This window comes from Biomphalaria glabrata, chromosome 15 (assembly GCF_947242115.1).
Source record: "Biomphalaria glabrata chromosome 15, xgBioGlab47.1, whole genome shotgun sequence".
Taxonomy (NCBI): domain Eukaryota; kingdom Metazoa; phylum Mollusca; class Gastropoda; family Planorbidae; genus Biomphalaria; species Biomphalaria glabrata.
In genome coordinates, this window is record NC_074725.1 from 15,453,566 (window position 1) to 15,476,449 (window position 22,884).

A 22,884-nucleotide genomic window follows, 5' to 3' on the forward strand; every position below is an offset into this window, starting at 1 on the left:
CATCCATCTTACATCTAGCTTACATCTAGCTTACATCGAGCTTACATCTAGCTTACATCGAGCTTACACCAAGCTTACATCAAGCTTACACCGAGCTTACATCGAGCTTACATCGAGCTTACACCGAGCTTACATCTAGCTTACACCAAGCTTACATCAAGCTTACATCGAGCTTACACCAAGCTTACATCGAGCTTACACCAAGCTTACATCGAGCTTACATCTAGCCTACACCAAGCTTACACCGAGCTTACACCGAGCTTACATCGAGCTTACATCGAGCTTACATCTAGCTTACATCTAGCTTACATCTAGCTTACATCGAGCTTACATCGAGCTTACATCGAGCTTACATCTAGCTTACACCAAGCTTACATCGAGCTTACATCTAGCTTACATCGAGCTTACACCAAGCTTACATCGAGCTTACTTCTAGCTTACATCTAGCTTACATCTAGCTTAGACCAAGCTTACATCGAGCTTACATCGACCTTACATCTAGCTTACATCTAGCTTACACCAAGCTTACATCGACCTTACATCGAGCTTACATTGAGCTTACATCTAGCTTACACCAAGCTTACATCGAGCTTACATCTAGCTTACATCGAGCTTACTTCTAGCTTACACCAAGCTTACATCGAGCTTACATCTAGCTTACACCGAGCTTACATCGAGCTTACATCCAGCTTACATCTAGCTTACATCTAGCTTACACCGAGCTTACATCGAGCCTTCATCCAGCTTACATCTAGCTTACATCTAGCTTACACCGAGCTTACATCGAGCCTTCATCCAGCTTACATCTAGCTTACACCGAGCTTACATCGAGCCTTCATCCAGCTTACATATAGCTTACATCTAGCTTACACCGAGCTTACATCGAGCCTTCATCCAGCTTACACGTGTCAGAAACAAATGCATTTTTGTTTGTTTCGCTCTTTTGAGTGACCTCATTGATGTGTAGACCGCTCTGAGAGTGGACCAGGTCAGTAACAGGACGATATTAGCCAGGCGACCAGAGCACCATTTGTATGATTGAAAGATTACTGATCATAATATCAGTCATCGAGTATCGCCCCCCCCCCCCACACACTTTTACTTCCCTTGAATGGTGTCGGGGGGAAAGCAGAGCGACTTGGAAGGATTCGAAAGAAAAAAAAAACAATGAAATGGCTGATTGGGGAGCGCTGTGGAGGAATATTTTAATCATAATAATAATAATACAGATTATTGTATGACCATTGGGTTTGGAAGTGGTGTGTGTGTGTGTGTGTCTGATGGGGGTATTGATGGGTGATGGGGGTATTGATGGGGGTATTGATGCAAAGAAGAGAGGAGAAGAGGGCGCTAAACTCCCCTTTACTCTCTTGATGAGCTCAATATGCCGAGGCAGTGTAGGCGCATGCATGAGTAGAGATGGTAAGGGCGCGGGGCGGATTTATTTGTAACGAGGAGTCTCCCCGAGTGCACTTCGTGTGGATCTTTGTTAAATCTACTCATTAATTAATTAAGTTCACACATTACCTTCGTTATTTTCGGTTCCTCCCCCCCCCTCCAATACGCCTGAAAGGGACAAAAAGGGTTATTTTAATTATACTACGTACGTCCTTAAAAGTACCCCTTTCAGATCTTGCGATCTATAGGGTAGATGATGTATACGTCATCTGTTTCTGTGGATCACGATTAACAAGGGCGTCATGTGGCCAGCACAACGACGAACCGCCTTTACTTTTCCACAACTAATGTCAGGTACCCATTAGAGCTGGGTGAGTCGCCAAAATGAAAATGGAATGAAAAATCACAGTCTTCACCAGGATTCGATCACAGGACCCCTGGTTTGGAAGCCAAGCGCTTTACCGCTCAGCCACCGCGCCTCCACTTAGGTCATAAATGGATCAATATGTAATATTTATGAAAGCTACTAGATCTGTCAGGAGACATATTAAAACATGTGTATAGTCAGCTCTAAGATACAGACAGTTGACTAGGTTTCTGAGTAAAGTTCCCCTTTCAGACCTTGGGCGTGAAGGTTATATGTTTCTTTGGCTAACGGTTAACAAGCAGGATGTCATACGGCCAGCACAACGAACAACCGCCTTTACTTTCCCCAACTAAATCAGGTACTCGTTAGAGTTGGGTGGGATCAGGGGCGCCCTGAAATTCCCGAAATTCAAAATCCTAGTTTTCATCGAGATTCGAACCCAAGGTGATTAACCACTTAGCCATCGCGCCCGCATGACCTTGTAAGATGGGCAGTTAAAAAATGGAGGATGAAGAATTGTATCTGTAACTTGAATAACACCTGATAGTTTCAATTCATTTAATTACATTATTCATATGGCTAACTACTTTCGATACATCATTAAACTCTACACAATGTTTTTGAGGACAGGTATGAGTGGATGCCTATCATATGGCATATAATTTGTTTAGAAATGCCAGGGCCGATTTTGACACACAGCCCGCCCCTGGAGTGACGCTGAGGATACTGGAATGACATGAGAGCAGATGAAGAAAGCTGCTCAAAACTGAAGTCGGTGGAGAGATGTGGTTGCGGCACTATCCTGGGAATATAAGGAATAAGTCAAGTATAAGTTCGAATAGTCTAGTTAAGTCTAGTAGTAACTTTAAGTCTTGCCTTTTCATATGGGCGGTCACGTTCAAAGGGGAAATTACTGATACTAAGGAAGAAGAAAAAAATAATCTAATCATTAGTTCCCCTTAGTCCCAAAATATGATTAACGGTAAGTGAATCTTTAAAATTAATCTAAGAATGAAGATAATTTAACGATCTTTATGAAATGTAAAGTAAAGTGTTGTCATGCTGCAGGAGTTTATGTGCAGCTTTCTTGTTTGATAGGATAATAAACAGTTGCCGAAATAAAATATTCAAATTTGGCATTTTCTTTTTAGGTCTATTGAGACGGAAGCGAGAGTTACACATTTTCATAACAGGGCGAGAAAACTTTAACTAGCCAGCCTTTTGGCGTATCCGGTGGACAGGACAAAAAAAAACGTATTGACAAAATGTTATTCAAATGGTATATGATAATTTCTGTGCACTTTTTAGCTATGCAGAATTCAATGTTCAAATCTCTTCAGTTTGTAGCACGAAATAATTTGAATTTGAAGGAAGTATTAGACATACACTCTTTAACAGTGACATGCCCGATAACCCTTGTGAACTGATCACTCCATATGTTCCTCACAGAGCCAGGAGTTCCTGAAGCTAAACGATTCGGTGTTCGAATAATTTTTCTAGAGATACGGTTTTACGGAGCTTTTTCAGTGCATTGATAAAAGGTTTGGAACTCTCTAGTTATAAGGTGCTGACAAACTAAAGGCTACATTATGCAGAATTGAGATTCTTTTCAAAACTTGTTCATATTGGTTTGAAATTTGTGACCTACGTTGTTAGGATTGTAAATAACATTATATTAATAAATAATTAATATTATTATTGATATTGTTATTATTAAAATTTTGCTATAATAATGTACACTTTGAAATAAGTGTACCCTGTGGTGACTACTGCTCAAACTTCCAAGCCGAAATTGAGGCAATTACCATAGCACTCCAGACAGTGGAAAACAAATTATATGAAGGAGTGCAACCACCATCAGATATTGTTGTCTTTACAGACTCCCAATCTACTCTGCAAGCACTTAGCAGCACCTCAAAAAGTCCAAGAGAGTTGACAATACAAATAGTGATAATACATCAGATGATGACAAAATTAAACATGAACATCACATTACAGTGGATACCTGGACACATTGGCGTCATGGGAAATGAAAGGGCAGATAAGCTTTCAAAGGCAGGATCATCTATGTAACGCTTTCAAAGGCAGGATCATCTATGGAACAACCAGATAGACCTGTTAACTACCTCACCCTAAGGTCAATGTTAATCAACAATCACAAAGAGGAGTGGCTCAACCAATGGGCATCAGGAAACACAGGCAGAGCCATGTACAAAGAAATGAATATGCCTAACAACTTGGACAGTATTAACTTCCTCCCCCGCAAAGAGCAATCTACAATCTTCCAACTAAGAACAGGACACACACCTCTGTTAAATTACCATCTCAATAAAAATAAATTCCACACAACTCCCCCTTTGTATACACTGCGTTCACCCTTATGAAACCGTAAACAATATCCTCTTTGAATGCCCCTTCCTAATCCACCTTAGGCAGACCCTACTACCACTCCAGCCCAACATAACCAACACCCTGTACGGCAGTGCTGAACAACTGAAGAAAACAGCACACTTTTTTTCCTTGGCACAGTCTGCAAAAGAGCTGACAGCTCAGCAGCAAAAAGCTGGCTAGAAGAAGAAGAAGTACAGGATCAATTATACAACCTTTAATTACACGACTCCTTCCCACATTAGAAATTCACATTTCTTTCATGTCACATGTTGCTGTTGTGCACTTTATTTTGAAGCGAGCATTCTTCTCATGAAGGGGACTAACTCAAATTAAAAGCTCTCTTAGCGGAAAATATTTGAATAATTTCCCCTGATATAAAAAAAAAAAAAACAACAACAACACAACCAGCTAGAGCTAGATTATACAAGAGCTTATAAGGTTTCGGGACTATTCATCCTTTATGAATCTAATGCCCTTTCTTAAGAGCTAATTAAATAATAAATGATAGATTAATTTTTTTTACTAGAATAGTGGATCTAGTTAGATACATAGTACTGATATTGTGTGTTAAAAAATGGTACAAGCCTTATATCAGCATCATCTTTTCTTTGCGTTTCTCATGGAACATAGGGCCTCTTCACCGTCTAGTTTTTTAATGGCTCCACAGCTGTTTCCTGTCCTCTCGGCTTCATCTAGTACACTGAGTCGCCATGTTCTTTTTGGTCATCCTCTACGTCAGCGGTTCTCAACCTTTTTAGCTCGGCAACCCCTGTTAACCATTCCTCACCTGTTCGCGACCCCCAACAGTAAATTATATTTGGTTATAAGTATGATGTTACAGAATTATAATTGTAGACCTAATGTGAATATCTTATTTGCATTGCCAAACCTGAATGTTTAATCACGGTACAATGTGTCAGTCTTGAAATAGATATTTCTCCTTATCAGCCGATTACAAATCAACGAAATAATTTCTTTATGACGTGCATTTATTGAACATTTGTATTTCAAATTTTATCATATTCACATTCCACACACACGTGACAATTTTCTGTATTTAAACTTGATAACTAACAGGCTGTTTTGAGAAATAAAGATATTATTGCAACTGGAAGAAGAAGGTGCAAGACAGACAAATCAGAACATGACTGAAAACGCTTGATCCAGATTTGTGTTATTAAAAAGGGAAATGTTTCACTGTTCAACTATTTCTGTCTCCTAAACATCTTTAACTTTGACTTTCAATGGATTCCTGGCAAGTGCACATGTAATGTGAAGTAGATTTGGAAAGTAGGAGGAAATGTTGTCTACATACATGCGCAAATGTTCTTTCACAGAAATGATCCTTTGATCTGTTTGCCAGGTTCAATGTCATTCTACTCACACAGAGCAGATGAGGTTGGAAGCATGTCAATATTATTTTCATGACATACCGAGTTGTTTTTATTCCTGCTTAAATTAATGGGGCAGGCAGAGGAAACAGTGATGCATGTCTTACAATAGTGTCCAAGAGCTGAGGGGAGACAACTGAAGGATCATTTGAACTGCATGGGGGAGCTAGGAGGAACTGTGTTCAACAACAGTTTCTTCCCAGAGCACTACGGGAAGTCCATGCTTTCCTCCCCTGTTACCATTAGGAGTTCATCCATTGTTCATGGTGTCCAATGCGTTGTTGATTTCAAAACAAAGTTTCCGTATTAAAATTCAAATTTATGGATGCCTTATTTTTACCTTTTTTAAAACGTACATTGTTTAGTCCATATATTTAGGATTTATCACATTCAATATTTAGATGTAATCCAATATATAATAAATAAAAATACTAGCCATACATCTTATTTATAAACAAACCCACTTAAATATAAAATCATGGAGGACATCACGATTTTGTCTCTCAACATTCACGGACTCACAAACAAACAAAAATACGTAGTTCATTTATCTAGAAAGTACAAACCAGACTTCATTTTTTTACAAGAGACAAACTTAGATACAGAACACAAAGGACACACATACACAACAGACATGGGTTTTAAGGAAGGGTGTTTTAGTTATGGTAGCAGATGCCGGGGGGTAGCCATTTTTCAGGTGTCAGATAGGTTTAAAATAGTCCACAACTATAGTGACAAAAAAGGGAGAGTAGTCATTATAAAAGTAGAAACAAGAAATGAAACAATTACACTGGCTAACATCTATGCACCAGCAAAAAGAACAGAGAAACGGGAATTTTTTGAATATTTGAGTGAAAAATTACACGACACATACAGAGGGGATAGTTTGATTTTAGGAGGGGATTTTAATTACATCACATCCACACTAGACAAGCAGTACACAACAACGGAGAATCTTCCTTCACAGATGAACACTAACATTAATAATTTTTTGAAAGACATTGAGTTTCAATTCAAGTTACAGGATGCATACAGGAGTGTGAATCCGACAGGTCAGGACACTACTTCGGTGAATAAAGCTCATCCTGTAACTTCCAGACTAGATAGAATTTACGTACCAACCAAGTATCATATAAGTAAAGTTGCTCATCTAGAAGAGTCTCTGCAATATTCAGACCATAAGGCAATAATAGTTACGATAAGTAAGGAAAGTAAAAAAAAGAATAGAAAAACTTGTCATTGGAAATTTAATAATTCTCTTCTAGAAATACCCCTTTTTAAAGAATTAATCTCCAACACATTCAAGTCTTGCTTACAAGATACAGACAATCCAAATTTTAACCTAACAACAACATGGTCACTGATAAAAAATTCAATAAAACAACAATGTCAGGTCATATCAACACTTGTACAGACACGTAGAAAACAAGAACTAGAGAAACTGAAGCACACACTTTTACACGCTGAAGACGAAATAGATAGAACGCAGGCTTCATTAAAGCTGGAAGAATTAAACAAATACATCTACAAAGGAGCAGAAGTTAGATGTAGGAACTATTTAAGTCATGAAGGCCCTAACAAACTTTTCTTGTCGATTGAACAAAATGTTCAGTCTAGTAAATGCATAACAAGTGTCCTTGATAGACACGGCTCCAAAGTTGAAGACGAAGACAAAATTAAAGATGTTTTCATAAGCCATTTTACAAATATCTACCAGATGGAACCTATAAACAATGAGGCTCAAGAATGTTTTCTAAAATATTGTAAACAGTTGAAGCAGACCGACGAAGAACTTTTGGGGACTCCATTTACTCTAGACGAACTCCAAACTGCACTAGACTCGACACAAAACAATAAATCTCCCGGACCGGACGGTCTGACATTTGAGTTCTATAAGACTTTTTTTCCTTTAATAAGCCCTCTACTACTGCGACTGTACAGTGACGCGTTTAAAACAGGACAACTTCCAAAAAATTTCAACGAAGCATATATTACACTATTAGCCAAAAAAACAACAGATAACAGTTCTCCAGGTGACTACAGGCCCATCTCACTACTTAATACAGACTATAAACTACTGTATTATATAAGATAAGAGATAAGAAGACAAAAATGATTTTTAAACGACTTAAACCCTTCATTCCCCAACTCGTAGGACAAGACCAATACTGCACCCACCCCGACAGGAGTATTGATGGAATGACACATTTCATTCGAGATTTTATCATGTACAGTCATGAAAAAAACTCTAGCGTTTCCTTGTTATCTGTAGATCAAGAGAAAGCTTTTGATAGAGTCAGCCATAATTATCTCTTTAAAGTATTAGAAAAATGTAAAATCAGCTCTTTTTTAATAAAATTTATTAAACTAATTTACGCCAATGCTAACAGTAGACTAATAATCAACCATTCTTTAAGCAAATCCTTTCCAATTCAAAGATCTGTTAGACAGGGCTGTCCCTTATCCCCATTTTTATACATCCTTTGTCTAGAACCCTTTCTAGAATCTATTAGGTCAGATCCATCTATCAAAGGAACAAAAATCCCGGGACCCATCCCAGTAGTTAAAGTTAAGGCTTATGCCGACGACACAACATTTTTTCCCTCCTCTGAAAATGATATTAATAACATAGTTAAAAAGTTTACAATTTTTGGCCATGCCAGTGGTTCTAAAATTAATATAAACAAATCCTCAATAATGGGTGTAGGGAAGTGGACATTTAAGGAAAAATATTCTTTTAAACTTGTAAATAAAATCAAAATATGTGGTATAGAATACAATAGTAACCCTTTTTTCTTCTGTGAAGATCAGTGGAAAAATATTATTATTAAGGCATCCAATATAGTTAACATGTACAAGCACACAGGCTCTACTATTTTTGGTAGAGCCATCCTTATAAACAATTTGGTCATCCCAAAGATAGTCTATTTAGCCAATATTATAGAACCCCCTACAAAATACATATTTCAATTAAATAACATAATTAGAAGTTTCATCTTCAAAAACACACTTAGAAACATCAAACATACTACAATCATTCAAAACAAAGAGGATGGGGGGATCAATTTACAAGACATCAAAACTAAAATATGTGCACTCAGATTAAAATTCATAGGTCAAGTAGTCAAGAATCCAAATGATTTCCCCCTTACAATATACTATTATGGTTTGAGATTAAGCAATTTAATTCCAATACAAAACAACACTCCACACTATTTTGGCACAAACTTACATCCTTTTTACAGATCCATCTCAAGAACTCTTTCTGGCAATGAACCTTTAATACACAATAAATATAAAGAAATATACACAACATTAAAAAAACAGTTACAAGAAAATTTAACTATTAGGATTAAATGGGGAAAAGATTTAAATATAACAGATTTTAAAGACACTTTTACTAACCTTCATAACAAACACATTGCAACAAAAGCTAAAGAAATATCTTACAGACTTATCTTTGGGATGACTCCATTTTCAAAGAAAAAACCTGGTGTAAAATATTGTAAATTTTGTCAATCTGTTAATGGTGACAATGAAAAGCATTTATATTTAGAATGTTCTTTATTTAGTAATGTTAGAAATACTGTAAGAGATTTATTAGAAGGAAATTGTGAAACCTATGTGAATATTAATTTATCTATTCTCTTAAACAAGTTGCCTAAAGCTAAACACAAGATGATACATAATTTTAACTTAATAATTTTATCAGAATACAGAAACTTAGTATGGAACAGTAGACTTAAAGCTGTGTATCATAATGTCAATTTTAACCCTAATGATTTGGATAAAATATATAGAAATATAGTTGATTTTAAAATTAAACACTATAAAGGCTAACCCCAAATGTAATTTTATATTGATCCATTGTATGTACATATGTTATATATTAAATCAAGGAATTTTTTTTTTTTTTTTTTTCTCAAGGATTCCTTTATTTTCTTCCAATGAATTGGAAGGTTCCATTTTTATCATAAATTATCAATTCACAAAGTCTGTTTACACAATGAAGAAAATAAGTTTTGAATGTATGGGTGTGTGTGTTTGTATAAGTAATAACTATTTAAAATTTGCATGTGTATGTATTTAATACATCATTTATTTGCTTTAAAATTATAATTACTAAAAATTACCTATAAACTATTTATTAATTTTTTTTCAACAAGAGAGACAATTAGGACTGGAAGATGCAAGGTGGAAATTTCATTTGGTTACATCCCTTTGACCAAATTAATAAATTTTCAAGACAACCCAAACAGGACAGGATTTCATGAAAATGGAGCAAATGGACTACTAAACTGTTAAAAAAAACAAAAACACTATCACAATAAATAAAAATAAAAATGAATAATGAATTTAATCTTAAAATGAGTTATATTCCAAAATGAAATAATTCTGTAAGCTCTTCATACACATACTTACTTTGAGCTCTGTACTTTATAGAAACCAAATTGTTTCATAATATGTACATTTTTGTAACTCTAGCAGACCCCAGAGAATTCCTAAGAATATAGGATGGAGGTCCTTTGTCTTAGGTTCTCAAGGGAAAAATTGTTGCAAAAATAATAGAAATAAAAATAAATTTTTAATAACTCATAAGTCACTAAAAAAAAAAAATAATAATAATAATAAAAAAAAAATAATTTTTGGGAATACTTAATTTAAGGAACACTTTCCAAATTTGTGTGAATGTTTTTGGACCCTTGATGTCATCAAATTCTGGACATTTGCTGTCATCATGTCATGGACCTTTGCTGTCACCTTTTCTGAACCTCTGCTGTCATCATTTTATTGGACCTTTGCTGTCATCATTTTATTGGACCTTTGCTGTCATCATTTTATTGGACCTTTGCTGTCATCATTTTTTTGGACCCCTGCTGTCATCATTATCTGGACCCCTTGCTGTCACCATTTTATGGATCTTCGCTGCAGCCTACTCCGCGAACATACTGAAAATCCTGCAATATGACTTTGATTAAAATGTCTTTTTTTTTATGAAATTTTCCTTGTACATTTATTAATTTAGAATGATATTTTGTGTGTTTTCTTGGAAAAAGGAAAAAAGAAAAAAAAAAAAAAAAAAGAAAAAGAAGCCCAATAAAGAGGCCAAGAGCCCAAAAAAGAGGCAATGCCCAAAAAAGAGGCAAAGAAAAGAGGCAAAAGCCCAAGGATTCCTAGGATGTACTAAGCTAAGCTAGACAACTGAAGTCAAAAGCTAAAAAGCTGAGGTTTCCTAAAAAAGGAAGAAAAAAAAAAAAAATAAAAAAAAATAAAAAAAATAAAAAATAAAAAAATACTAGCCATAATGATTCACTAACATCGTAAGTGTGATGAATAAGACTCTAAGGCTTTATTATAACGAGAGTCCAGAAGTAACGGTACGTCATGCATTAAGCTACATTCATTTAACTTATACAAATATATCTGCTGGACAATTAAAATGTTCGAAATCCATTCTGATTCAGTTGTCTGCAACACCTATCTTCGATTAACAATATATTTAGTTAAATTCCAATAAAAAAAAAACGTAGTATGTGACAAGTTTTAGCATGGACAAAAAAATCCATAATTTCGATGGACATAAGCGACACTTGGGAAATTGTCAATCAATCCGCAAGGGGGTCGCAACTCCCACAGATTGAGAACCCCTAATCTACGTCTTGTTCCCTGGGGGCTCCACTCTAAGGCTTGTCTTGTTCCCTGGTGATTCCACTCTAAGGCCTGTCTTGGTCCCTGGGGATTCCACTCTAAGGCATGTCTTGTTCCCTGCGGGTTCCACTCTGAGGGGTTTCAGCAGGGGGAATGAAATTATGTTTTGCTAAACAAAGTTTAAAACGTTTTGTGTACCTTCGAAGGTTCTTTCTGGAGACAGTATTGGAGAGGCAGCAGGTTCCCTTGCACCCAGCAAGGAATTATGGGAGAACGCTGTAAGCTCTGTAATCCTAGGCGGATCAGCTGCGCGTTGTCTTGCTTTCAGACACCTTCTCTCAACTCCTACAACGCCTTAGACTCGTTGTATAAAGAGCGCATGTCGATAACAACATTAAAAATTGAATGGACCTTCCGAGATTGATGTATTTTGTTGCAGTCAGAGCTTAGAGATGCATTTCTCTGGCATCTAGAGCTAACTGTTCATCTAAGTGAAAAAAAAAATACACAGTTCAACTTAAGTCAATAGTGACTTAAGAATCACGGGCCAATGCTATAAATCTAGCGACATTCGACGCATGTACGTCAATGTCGTAAATGTCATAAGACTATCTCGGTGTTAAGTTACACGTCTCCGCACTGACCTTTATTTCTGTCACGCAAAAATCCTTAAGATAATGATGTAGGCCCAATGAAGTCGTGAATAAATCTTTACCATTCTGACTTTAACAATCCATAATTGATATTAGAACAAGTAAAACTTCATAATTATCAATGCTTTAAATTTTTTTTTTTAAGCAAGAGAGATTATTCCATTTTCTAAAATGGACTTTATAAAAAGTAAATCGTTTTCGCAGGGGAGTTTGTAGCGATATCACCCTAACACCTCTCCACAAAACTGATTCTTCTTTTCATAATAAAATCAAAATACAGCTTTTTTGGTCCCTTGATTAAAAACAGTTGATCGGCTTCTATCATCCTCTCTTCTATCCGGACGCCGCACTCCCCTTGAGAGGACGTGTGTTCCTCAGTTTTAGAAACGGTTTTAAATAGTATGTAATTAGAGATAGACATAGAGATTCTGTATAGGACTTTTTATTTATTTATTTTTTTAATAATATGGTCCATATTTAAAAAAAAAGAAACATTTCTCTTTCCAAAGTTTTGAATCTCCGGTATCTCTTTCTCTGTCTCCATATCAACATAGGCCCATAGCGCTATTTCGATTGAAGGGAACTAATCCTAAATGAGACCTCTGAAAAGTGGAAAATATCTAGATTATTTCCCTGTACTCTAAGAATTCAAGAAACAATAGCATTACTTTCTACATTGTTAAGATACAACACAAAATGGACGTAATGGTAGGAACGTCTGTAATTTATAAGATAAGATTATGTGATTTGATACATTCTTGACCACTATCTAAAATCTCTATAGATATATTGAGTACAAAGGAAATATTAAATTATTTACTAGAATATCTTTTAAAAAATAAGATCGATTTCATATTGACAGACTGATCTGAATTGATCTGAAATTTAGCCTTTGGGTGGTATCTGATCACTAACTGAAGATTTGGTGTTTGATGTTTCCCGAAGTGTTTACTTTAGAATTTATACTTTCAAAGCTTAAGTATGTTAATTATGTTCATATTAGAGCTAGCTTCATAATGGAAGGAATATCAAACAAGTAAATAAAATTACATTTAAACGCTATGATCATTCTAAATTTTGAAGGAATGTTGTAAACATTCAATAACATTTTTAAAAAGTTCACATTTAAAAAAACTCGAGTTTGCAAGACTGTGTTTAGATCGACTAATGAGTTTTACTCGATACTTTATTGGTACATTAGTTGGACGTCTACAAGATGTATAGACAAAAAGTATATAAAGAAAAAAAAAAACATTAGGATTTTAACATTGACCACACAAAGAAACATTTCATCATTGATCATGAGCTTAGTGTTGATCTCATGGGTGTCACACTTACCGGGGGGAGGGGGGGAGGGAGACGGCTACGTGCTAGCAGTGAACATAGCTGCATACGTCAAATGAGATCTCCCTTCCAGCCCCCCCCCCCCCCCCCCCCCCCCCCAAGAAAAGAAATCTGCCGGGTGTTTCCAACACAACAATTTCCTAGGAAGAAAAAGTATTGCCTGTTCTCATTGTGCGAATCTCACAAACTTCTGACGTAGTCCACAATTGTATCAACCCCCCCCCCCCCTTCAAACCATTGTAATGCGAGTCCCTGTAAAAGTCGAAATATAAAACTTTTGTTTTCAAAGCCTATAGAGATGCCTAATGACATTTCGGTCGGTAGACTATCTGCATGTCAACTTCTACAATAAACCTTTGGTAAGGGTCGAAAAAAAAGAAAGATAACTTGTATCACTTTTGATCAACTACTGCAAAAAAAAAAAAAAAATTCCCAACAACTTCGCATCGATTTATTAAATTTGCTTCCTTTAAATTCTTGTATTCGTAGCTTTTTAAAAAAAAATATATTCTTAATAATTGCATTGCAGGTAATGCAAAGGAGATTGCTAATTTAATAAAAAAAACAACATTTTTACAAAGCTAGCTTCATAACAGCCAAAAATGTGAAATATTGAAGTTTATGTCATAGAACTACCAGGGACCACATTAACACTGGATAAGCTACACATTCCCATCAGCTCAGGAATCTGTTTTGGCGCGCCTAAACTTTCTCTCGTTGCTCAAGGCTCGGATGCTCTCTTCAAACTTCTCGCGCACTTCCTTTAACTTCCTGAGGTACTCGTCCTGGTCTTGGAAGATCTCCACCAGCGCATTTCTGGACACCTTGCTCTCGGCGTCTTGTTCCTTCTCGGGGTCCGTCTGGGGTGCCTTGATGGCCGGCACGGACATGCTCTCCTCCGTCACGTCTCCGGCGCACGATTGGCTGGCGTCTGAGCTGCACTGTTGATTGTCACGCTTTGCATTGTGTGCTGTGGACAAAATGAACATGTTGTGAAAAAAATTCTTTAAACAAGCGAAATGTAAAAAATCATTTAAAAAAAAAAAAAGCTTTACTAAAGGGGAAGAACTCCGTCCTTAAAATTATATCTATCAATAATGTACAAGTTATTTCCCATATTCGATATCAAAATAATTAATTTCCAATACATCAACACCTGGCCTTGACACATGACCTTATTAAGAAAAATACACCTCCTAACTACAAACACTCACCAACAAAAGTTTCTCGAGTCTATCAATTACCTACTGGGATAGACCTACTTTGACTGACAAAGTGGTGGATTTTATTTGCCTCAGACTTACTGCCCATCACGAAAAAATGAAATAACATCATAACCATCATTGACATCACAATACCACTATCACAATACCACTATCACTAAATGAAAACCTTAGCTTGGAGATGAAACGACTATAAGAGATGACTTAAAATAACAATATACCCTGCGATTATATCAGCCAGAAGGGAAAGTGATAACTGACCTTGTTGATGTCTAAGAGCTGAGCCGAAGGCTCTTCGAGCTCTAAGTTTGAAAAAAAAACCTGTTTGGACGCCAAACAGTAAAAAAAAAAAAACCTGTGTGAACACACAGTTCTGTTTTGGAGAGACCCTAGACAATGCCTATGTGAGGCATTGCTGTTGACCGATGCGTTCGGCCCCCGACACGTGGACTAGAGACACGGCCGAAGGCCGGGAATGCACCGGGGACTTCTGCCATTTTCCTTCAATGTACCAAGCTAACTGTGCGGGATCCGCCATTTATGTAACGGTCCCTTTGAGGAACAGCGCATGGATTGGTGACGTGTTTGTGGGGACTTTGTTACAACCCCGCCCGTGCAAAGGGTGGACTCTCGTCTACCCGTGGGCATCCCCACGGGAGTCCTGTGTTGCTACCCATTTCGCCTAGCCACTTCCTCAAATGGCCGTTTCCACGCGGGCGCCACGATGAGGCAGGGCAGCGTGCCCGCGATAACTGACCTTGCAGACACACTCGAGACCTTAAACATTCCCGAGAAGAATCTCGTCACCTGTCATTACATGACATTATCAGAAAATAACTCAGTAGATACTGTCACAGGGATTATAATGGATTTTTGTTTCCCTCTGACAATGCCAGAGAATAAGATTATATAAGAAATAGTAAAAATAATATTAATAATAATAATAATAGATCTAGTAATAATAATAATAATGTTAATAATGATAATTATAATAGTAATTATGATAAAGTGAATAAAATGAATAATAATAAAAAAAAACTAATACAATATACTATTTTCTTTAATAGTACAGGTAATCTAAATCTTTATTATCCTTTTTTTTTTTTTTTGAGATATTCAAAAGATATTCAATTCCGCCTCTTTTTTTTATTCCCGTAAGTCCACTAAAAATGCTATAGGAGCCTTAGGAAAATGCTATAAAAAAAGCTAAAAATGATACTACAATTAATCTGCTTTGTCAATCATTATTTTTGTAAAACTTATTGATACAGTGCAACGATTTAGTACGTTAGTGCTCTCGTTTGTGGATGTTCGTCTATCTATCTATCTATCTATCTATCTATCTATCTATCTATCTATCTATCTATCTATCTATCTATCTATCTATCTATCTATCTATCTATCTATTCTAAACTAATCTAATCTATCTATTCATCCACCCACCATTCATCCATTCATCTCCCATACTCCCTCCCTCCCCCCCCCTCTCTCTCTCTCTCTCTAATGCGGATTCATAGATTTGTGTGCTTGTGTACCTCAAGTCAACAAATGACAACTAACCTGTGCTACCTGCAGGACGGTGTGATGTAGCTGGTAAACCTGTGCTACCTGCAGGTTGGAGTGGTGATTCTGGTAAACCTGTTCTTATGGATATGTTTGGGTTGTTAGGGAATTTGTTTACTGGGCTCTTGGATGCAGGGCATTTGAATCTCTCACTTGGTAAATTTCTTATGTTTGAAGTGGTGTTTTTGCCATCATGGGAACAATTCGGTGTCCCTTTCATGTTGCTAGTTTTGCTATCAGTTTCTGCATCATGGAGGCGGTCGTTGTACACCATCAGCTTTGGTGAACAGGGGCGATCTAGTCCCATTTTTCTGTCCAGGAAGGTTTCGGCGTTTTCATCTGCGTTGCGGTCTGCCTCGCGCCTCGCCCCTCGGTCATTCTGGAGGCGTTCCTCTTGACGGTAGAGCCTCCTGACTGGACTACAGTCCTGAAGAAAGCGCGCTGGCGTTTTGCGAAAATTAAGCTCGTCTGAACCGCAGTGGTCAGGTTTTTGCCTGTCTCCCTTTGTGTTTCCATCTGCACTCTCACACCAAGTGCTTTCACAATCTGTCTCGTTATTGAAGGGCTCTTTCATCAATTTGCGATCATTAAGTGCCCGCTCCAGAATTTGCATTGATTCTTGGAGCGACAGCGTCTCATTGTCTTCGGCATCTCCTTTAAGACGTCCTCCAGAATCGTTTTCGTTCGCTACGCTTTTCATTAGCAGCTGCTGAAGCCGACGCATTGTTAGAGAAGGCAGCGTTTCGTTGATGCGTCCTTCATTTGATCTCTGCTGCTTCGGCACAGCGTTGTCAAAACTGTTGGGCAAATTTTCTGGAGGATTTGTCTTCTCCGTTTCTAAAGACTCCATCAACTGTGTAGATTTATTCCCTTCTAAGGCTAACATCAGAAGCTCGAGGAGCTCGGTGTCTTCAAGGTCCGAGTAGAGTCTGTAGAATGTCTCCTGTGAGTTAGAAAGCTGGAGGCATTGTTTTAACTCACCGTGCCACTTGGAGAGTAGTTTCATGAGGTAGTCATCCGAGCCTTGGTGCAGATTTTTCTCCACAAATTGAGAAGGGTTAAGCAGAAGATCGCAGGCGTCGGACATACTCTTCTGATAATCGATCGCAGGCTCCTCGACAGCATTGCCGATGGCGTCCGCTTGATCGTAGCTTGATTGTGTTTTATCAATCACTTCAGGAATTTTAGATACGTCCGAACTGAGTGATTTGTTGTCCCTAGTGTCCACACTTGCCATAGACTGTTCGGACGAGCTTTGTGTTGTAGAATGCTTGTTCGTGCATCTGGAGCACTTGATGTTCCATAAAGAATTGATGGGGCAATATGACGACCCGTGATTTGATTTAGGGCTGACAGAGAAGTTACGCTGCCAGCTAGAAGACTGCGGATCAACAGTCGTATTGGAAGGCACGATGGAAGATTCGTGCAGTGTCTGGTGACCGAGCCACCTCAGGCGACCGTGCTCGTCTCGCGTGATGGAATGATAGTTGAAGACGGAGTCGTCTTCGCAGGCGTCTACCTTCAAACAGCCGTCGGAGCCCACAGCATCGTCGTGGCCATTCAAGCATTTGCTATGCCTAAACGGTTCATCTACCTTGTTTACTTCATTCAACCTAACATCGCTTTCAGTGAAGCTTTCGTCATTACAAGCCTTGTTTCTGACTCGAGTACTACTATCTACTCCAGAACGGGGAGGGCTATTTACTTTTCGGCAAAATGTTTCTTCCAGTTGATCTTTGCATTGGAATAAATGTTTTTCTTCTATGCCATTAGCGATATCGAGAGGTTCTAAAAGTTTGATTTCACTGTCTCGAATGTTATTTTCTTGTTCGTCTTTCTTAATTATCATGGGCTGTGATTTATACATCTCCGTAGTTTCAGTAGGTTCCTCAATTTTCTTAAACTCTTCCCGTGGCTTCTCTCCAAGGGATGTTTCTTTGACAAAGTCAGAAATACACTTGTCAAAAACATCAAAGGCACTTTCTTGGGTGTTACATAGTACATTTTTAGAACCATCGTCGCTCGCTTTCTGCCTCTCAGAAGACAAACTATTGGACAAGTTTTGAAACTGTTGCTCAGCGTACTTATCACTGTCCTTGTGAGCGTCATAGCGTTCACGTGTCAGGCTTTCCGTGTCCGTGCAATTCAGCGCCGGCACATAGGGAGTGAATGCTTTGGGCTCTTTGATGTCTTCGTTAGCTACGACGTGACCCTCGCTTTGGTGGTTAAGTTCTTGACTGTATTGTGTGCAGCAAGCTGATGGTGAGACGTTTTCGCTGGCTAAACAGAAGTCTTGCAAATTAGGCGTCGTGTTTTGAGTCGAAGAGCTTATACCGTAGAATACATTGGTCTCAGGTTTGCTGCCAATGTTGTTAGCGCATGCTAAATCTGGGCATCTTGAAAGAGTGCTGGACGTACAGTTAGTGAAGTATTCCATCTCCGAAGATGTCATAGGCACAGGGCTCCCGTACGTACTGTAGTCTTTAGTCACAGAGGACTCCGTCGTCATGACTGAGGTGCGTGAGTTTGTGCTGAGTAGACGGGTGCTCTTAGTCGGACTGGCAGAAGAGGTGGTGTTCTTTGAAGAAGCATCCACCAAGGCGTTCTTAGAGCACGGGAGTTCGTTATCTGATGTGAGATTGTAGACTCTTTTTGTGTCTTTATCATACGTAGGCTGGTAAGGCTCTGCGTCATCCATTGTCTGGAGCTCGTCACACAAATTAACCATTTTTGCTTTGATTGACCCAAGCTTCCCGTTGTTTTTGGAGAAGTCGATAGAAGCGCCTGTTTTTGGTGCGACGTCCTCTTCATATTTAAACGGTTCGCTGCGGGTTTGGCTTTTAAAAGTGAACATCTCTGGCAACCCGTTGCCCTCTATTGAAGAGACGTATTTAAACATTCCTAATCTGGTACATATGCTCTCCTGAACATTTTTCCTTGCAACCGCAGGAAAATGCAAAGGACTGGACTGTAGATGAATGTTGGAGTCCGAGGTCTGGTAGCCGAAAGCTGTGTCGGAGCAAGAGTCTTGGCAAGTACTACAGCTCAAAAAGCTCATCGTACTAGTAACAGTGTCCTCTCCGTGGCTAGAGTCTGCCATTTCAGGACAGAGATTGAGAAGACTTAGGGACTCTATGCTAGGAGTTATATCTAGATCTTGGCCGTCCGACGACGAATCCCTGTCATCGTGGTTACGGACACCGTCGTATGTTAATTGTTTACAGAGGCGCAGACAGGAGACGTACGTTTCGCAAGCTATTTCACGGGCCAATTCAACTTGGTAGGTTTTCTCCTGCTTGCACTTCATAAACTCCGTCATTTTCTCAGGGAGCCTCCACACAAGAGCGCACCCGTTGGACGTGGAGCTGATCATGTACCTCAGATCGTTGGTAAATCTAACCGACGTCACATCTATTTGGCTTGTTAGCGACCCGACCGCTTGGCCAGTCTGCAAGTGGTAGACTGTTATTTGACCCGGGCATTGAGTCACAGCCAGGAAGCTCCCCGATGGATCGATGCCGATGGCTCTGGAAGTAGCGCTACCCTTAGGCTCGCACTTGATCGTTTTGGTCGGCTTACCACAAAAGACGGGATCCGCTTTCCAGAGTTTAATCCCTCCATGGCCAGCGCCGGTTACAATATACTCGCTAGTCAGGTTGAACGACTTATTGTGAGTGGCTTCTGCAATCTCTCCTGTGATAGTGAATTTTAGAGTGCTTCCGGGAATGGAGCGGCGAATCAAAATAACATTATCTGCTGCCGCTGAGACTAGAGTCAGAATGCCGCTGTTGTGAACAAGGCTTAAGGCTGTTATGGCCGCAGAGTGATCGCAAAGCACTTGAACTAAACTGTAGTCCGTCTTGGCGTCCAGGACAAAGATGATCCTATCTCTGCCCCCGCTGCAGACCAGTTTATATTCATCATCGTACATGATGTCGATACATGTGACATGCGAGCTGTGCGCTTCAATCACTCGGCGCAGGACTCCCGTCGCCGCTTCGTAGACTTTGATCTCCCCTTCCTCGTTTCCGCATACCACTTCTTTTCCGTCGGGAGAAAATTTAATGGCGTTAGCGTGCTGGAAACGTGACTTATGGTTCTTAACATACTGCCCGTGCTGTGCCCCGAGGCAGTCGCTCGTTGCGGGCATTTCGTGCATCTTAGAGCCCTTTATTCTGTCTCTGAAGCCAAGAAAGGACCTCAGCAGCTTCTCTTTCTCGAACTGCTCCTTGATGCAAACTTCATAGCTTCCGTCGCCGTGGCTGTATTTAGAGGTGGGTGCTATCACAGAGCAGACCATTTTGTCTCCCACCTGACTGAATTGCCATGAGTGGACGGTGTAGTCTGAGTAGATGCACGTCACGATTGAGTCCCTCTCGTTGACCATCACGGCAGTCGTGTCTGCGTAATTTTTGGAGCTCAACCTCAAGAGAGAGTCTGCCCCGAGCAGTTGTCCAATGGAAACCATCGCCTCCACACACAATGTTTCAGGATTGCATATTTTGACCGTCCCATTGCAGCAGCCGACGAAGATGTGGTCAGCGCCGTACCGGACGCAGTAGGAATGCGTGTCCACTTTGATGGCCTTGTCTATGATGATGTCACCCATTCTTATCTGACACAGGAACCCGCAGCTGGTCACCGTGTACACCTCTCTCTCGTGTTTATTGCGACCGCTAGTGATGTCCACGAACGTGTATTCGCTCTGGCGCCCCAACAACACCGCTTTCCTCTCCTGGAACACATTGGTCTCGTGCATGTTGGACTGGACGCTGTCGATTTTTAAAAGGGTAACTTTCCTATGCCCGCACACAACCACGTACGCACCAGGCTTGGGGATGGTCAAGCTTAGTGGAGAAGTCTGCCATTTGGTCAACGCCAGCTTTCGCCCGCGAACGAAATCCCACACGCCGATAGTCAGGTCGTTGCAGCCCAAAATGACCATAAAGGAGGACTTTGGATGAAATTGTATGGCCTTGATACCCACCGAGTTGTCCACTACAAACTTGTTGTACTCCCTGTGCTCTTTATTCAACCATACCAGCACGTAAGGTTTGAAACCGTATTCTCCGAACGCCAGAAACTTTCCGTCTTCCGAGAAATTAACACTGCTGATATAGCGGAGCGACGGGCTCTCTATGAATTTCTGCTCGCCCGTCTTGGGGTCCAGTAGGACGAGCATGCAAGCCGCAGGGAAAGCCACCTGTCCCGTGAGAGGGTTGAGACCCAGTGCGTGTGCCGAGGTGGAGGTAAGCCCCAGCACCTGCTCCAATACGAACTCATCCTGACTAGCCTTACCTGTATCCCCATCAAAGTCGGCACCTTTCTCGTGAAACTCAAATTCTTTGGTAGCCATAAAAGACTCTTTCATATGCCAACAAAAGGAAGAAAGCGCACAATGACAATCACTTGACCATTTCAAGTAGACAGAAGTACAGACTTAGAACTAGCACTAAACATGATTCAGGCTAATGGGCTTTTCCCCCTCGACATGAATGACTATTTTAAATGGTGTCATCTCAAACACAAAGACTAGATGTTCTTATCCACACTAAAATGATATTCCCGACAGCCGTGTGGCTCTGGTGTTTTAAGGCAAGAAGTCATTTTAGACTTATTATGTTTGTATTCAATGTTTTTCTTCTTAGTTCAAAGCTGTTTTCTTGAAATGCGATTTGGCGTGAACACAGGATGTGACGTCTGGAGTCTGAAATAAGCGCGCAAAGTCACGGTGTGTAAAAATGAAATGTTTATGAAGCATTTCGAGAAGCGATCATTATGTCTAAAATGTCTGATACAAAGCCTGGATGTTTCTTAGAGTTAGTGTTTAAAACCTGTAAGTGGATTCTTAAATTGAAATCAATAAGGCATAGATTCACTTTTTCTAATTCAAAATGACTGATCATACTAGATTTCAATGTTCTTTAGTAACCATTTAATTGGGAAACAAAATTACTTCACTATGCAGACTTTATCGTGATAAATTTACCACATGATACTGGTATTACTAGTGATATACAGATATACGGCCTGTTTTTGGTTCTGAAGATTATAGTTGCAGCTGTTCACGTAATATGCCACAAACATACTGAGACCCACACTTAATTAGGATTGACTATATGATCAAATCCAACGCCTACGTAACTTTCTTAAGGTGTTAAGGTGATCAGTTTAAGTTCTATTTAAGCCGTCTACTCTGTCTTTGGCAACGGGTTTTCAACTGTCTCAAATGTATATCAGGCGGCCAGAGATCTCCAGTGAGTAGCTAACACTGAGCAGTATGAAAGTAACAAATAGACCTAGTGTTTATATTTAGTCGTTAGGTTGTGACTCTATATACCCAATAGTGCATGACAAGTGTAGGCGTATTACATTCTTAATGTTGAACTTGAAATAAACATGAAACAACTTTTTAAACAAAACTAAATGGAACTTGTTTTAATAGCATGTATGCAGCTTTCTACATCAGTATGTAGAAACACAAAAGTTAAAATGTATCTTTAACGATTTAAACAAAACAAAACCCTTGTAAGAAAAATAGAAGTGTACTACTCACACCAATATTCTCTCCCCTTCTTCAACTTTTATTCCATTATTTATAATCTCAACCACGACAGACTTCCTCTTTATTACATCAGAATCTATTCCGCCCAGACGACCAAACCTTCCTAACACAATAACTAAGTGTTGCATCAGAAACATACTCCATAACACTTAGTTGTGGTAGTCGTAACGATGTAGAGAAATCTTTACGACATTATTGAAGACTTACTAGTCACTTTATACAACTTGCCTGCTGCTTTACGAAATGTTAATGACCAAATTAAAAAAAAATTCTTACGACCAAATGTGATAATGATGGACACCCTCAAAGCGTCCCTGAAAACCAACAACAAGGACACTGT

The 22,884-nt window shown here is 39.1% G+C and overlaps 1 protein-coding gene across 2 annotated transcripts; it reads right to left on the reverse strand.

Annotated features, from left to right (window-relative positions):
- Positions 1 to 12,999: 12,999 nt before the first annotated feature.
- Positions 13,000 to 21,646, reverse strand: LOC106061781 (uncharacterized). Of its 2 annotated transcripts, none has more exons than XM_013219976.2 (2): positions 16,016 to 21,646; positions 13,000 to 14,163 (listed from the first exon to the last, which is right to left on the reverse strand). In XM_013219976.2, the coding sequence occupies exons 1-2, from the start codon at positions 21,348 to 21,350 to the stop codon at positions 13,874 to 13,876; spliced, it is 5,625 nt and encodes a 1,874-aa protein (XP_013075430.2). In that variant the 5' UTR covers positions 21,351 to 21,646; the 3' UTR covers positions 13,000 to 13,873. The 2 variants fall into 2 exon arrangements, with proteins under 2 accessions (XP_013075430.2, XP_013075429.2); XM_013219975.2 differs by having other exon boundaries at positions 15,977 to 21,646.
- Positions 21,647 to 22,884: the final 1,238 nt, after the last annotated feature.

Bases quoted from the DNA above. Each gene is read 5' to 3' on its own strand.
- LOC106061781 (XM_013219975.2), bottom strand. From the start codon at position 21,350: ATGAAAGAGTCTTTTATGGCTACCAAAGAATTTGAGTTTCACGAGAAA. The intron at 14,164-15,976 runs GTTAGTTGTCAT...TTTTGTCCACAG, and splicing joins CCGTCCTGCAGGTAGCACAG to CACACAATGCAAAGCGTGAC.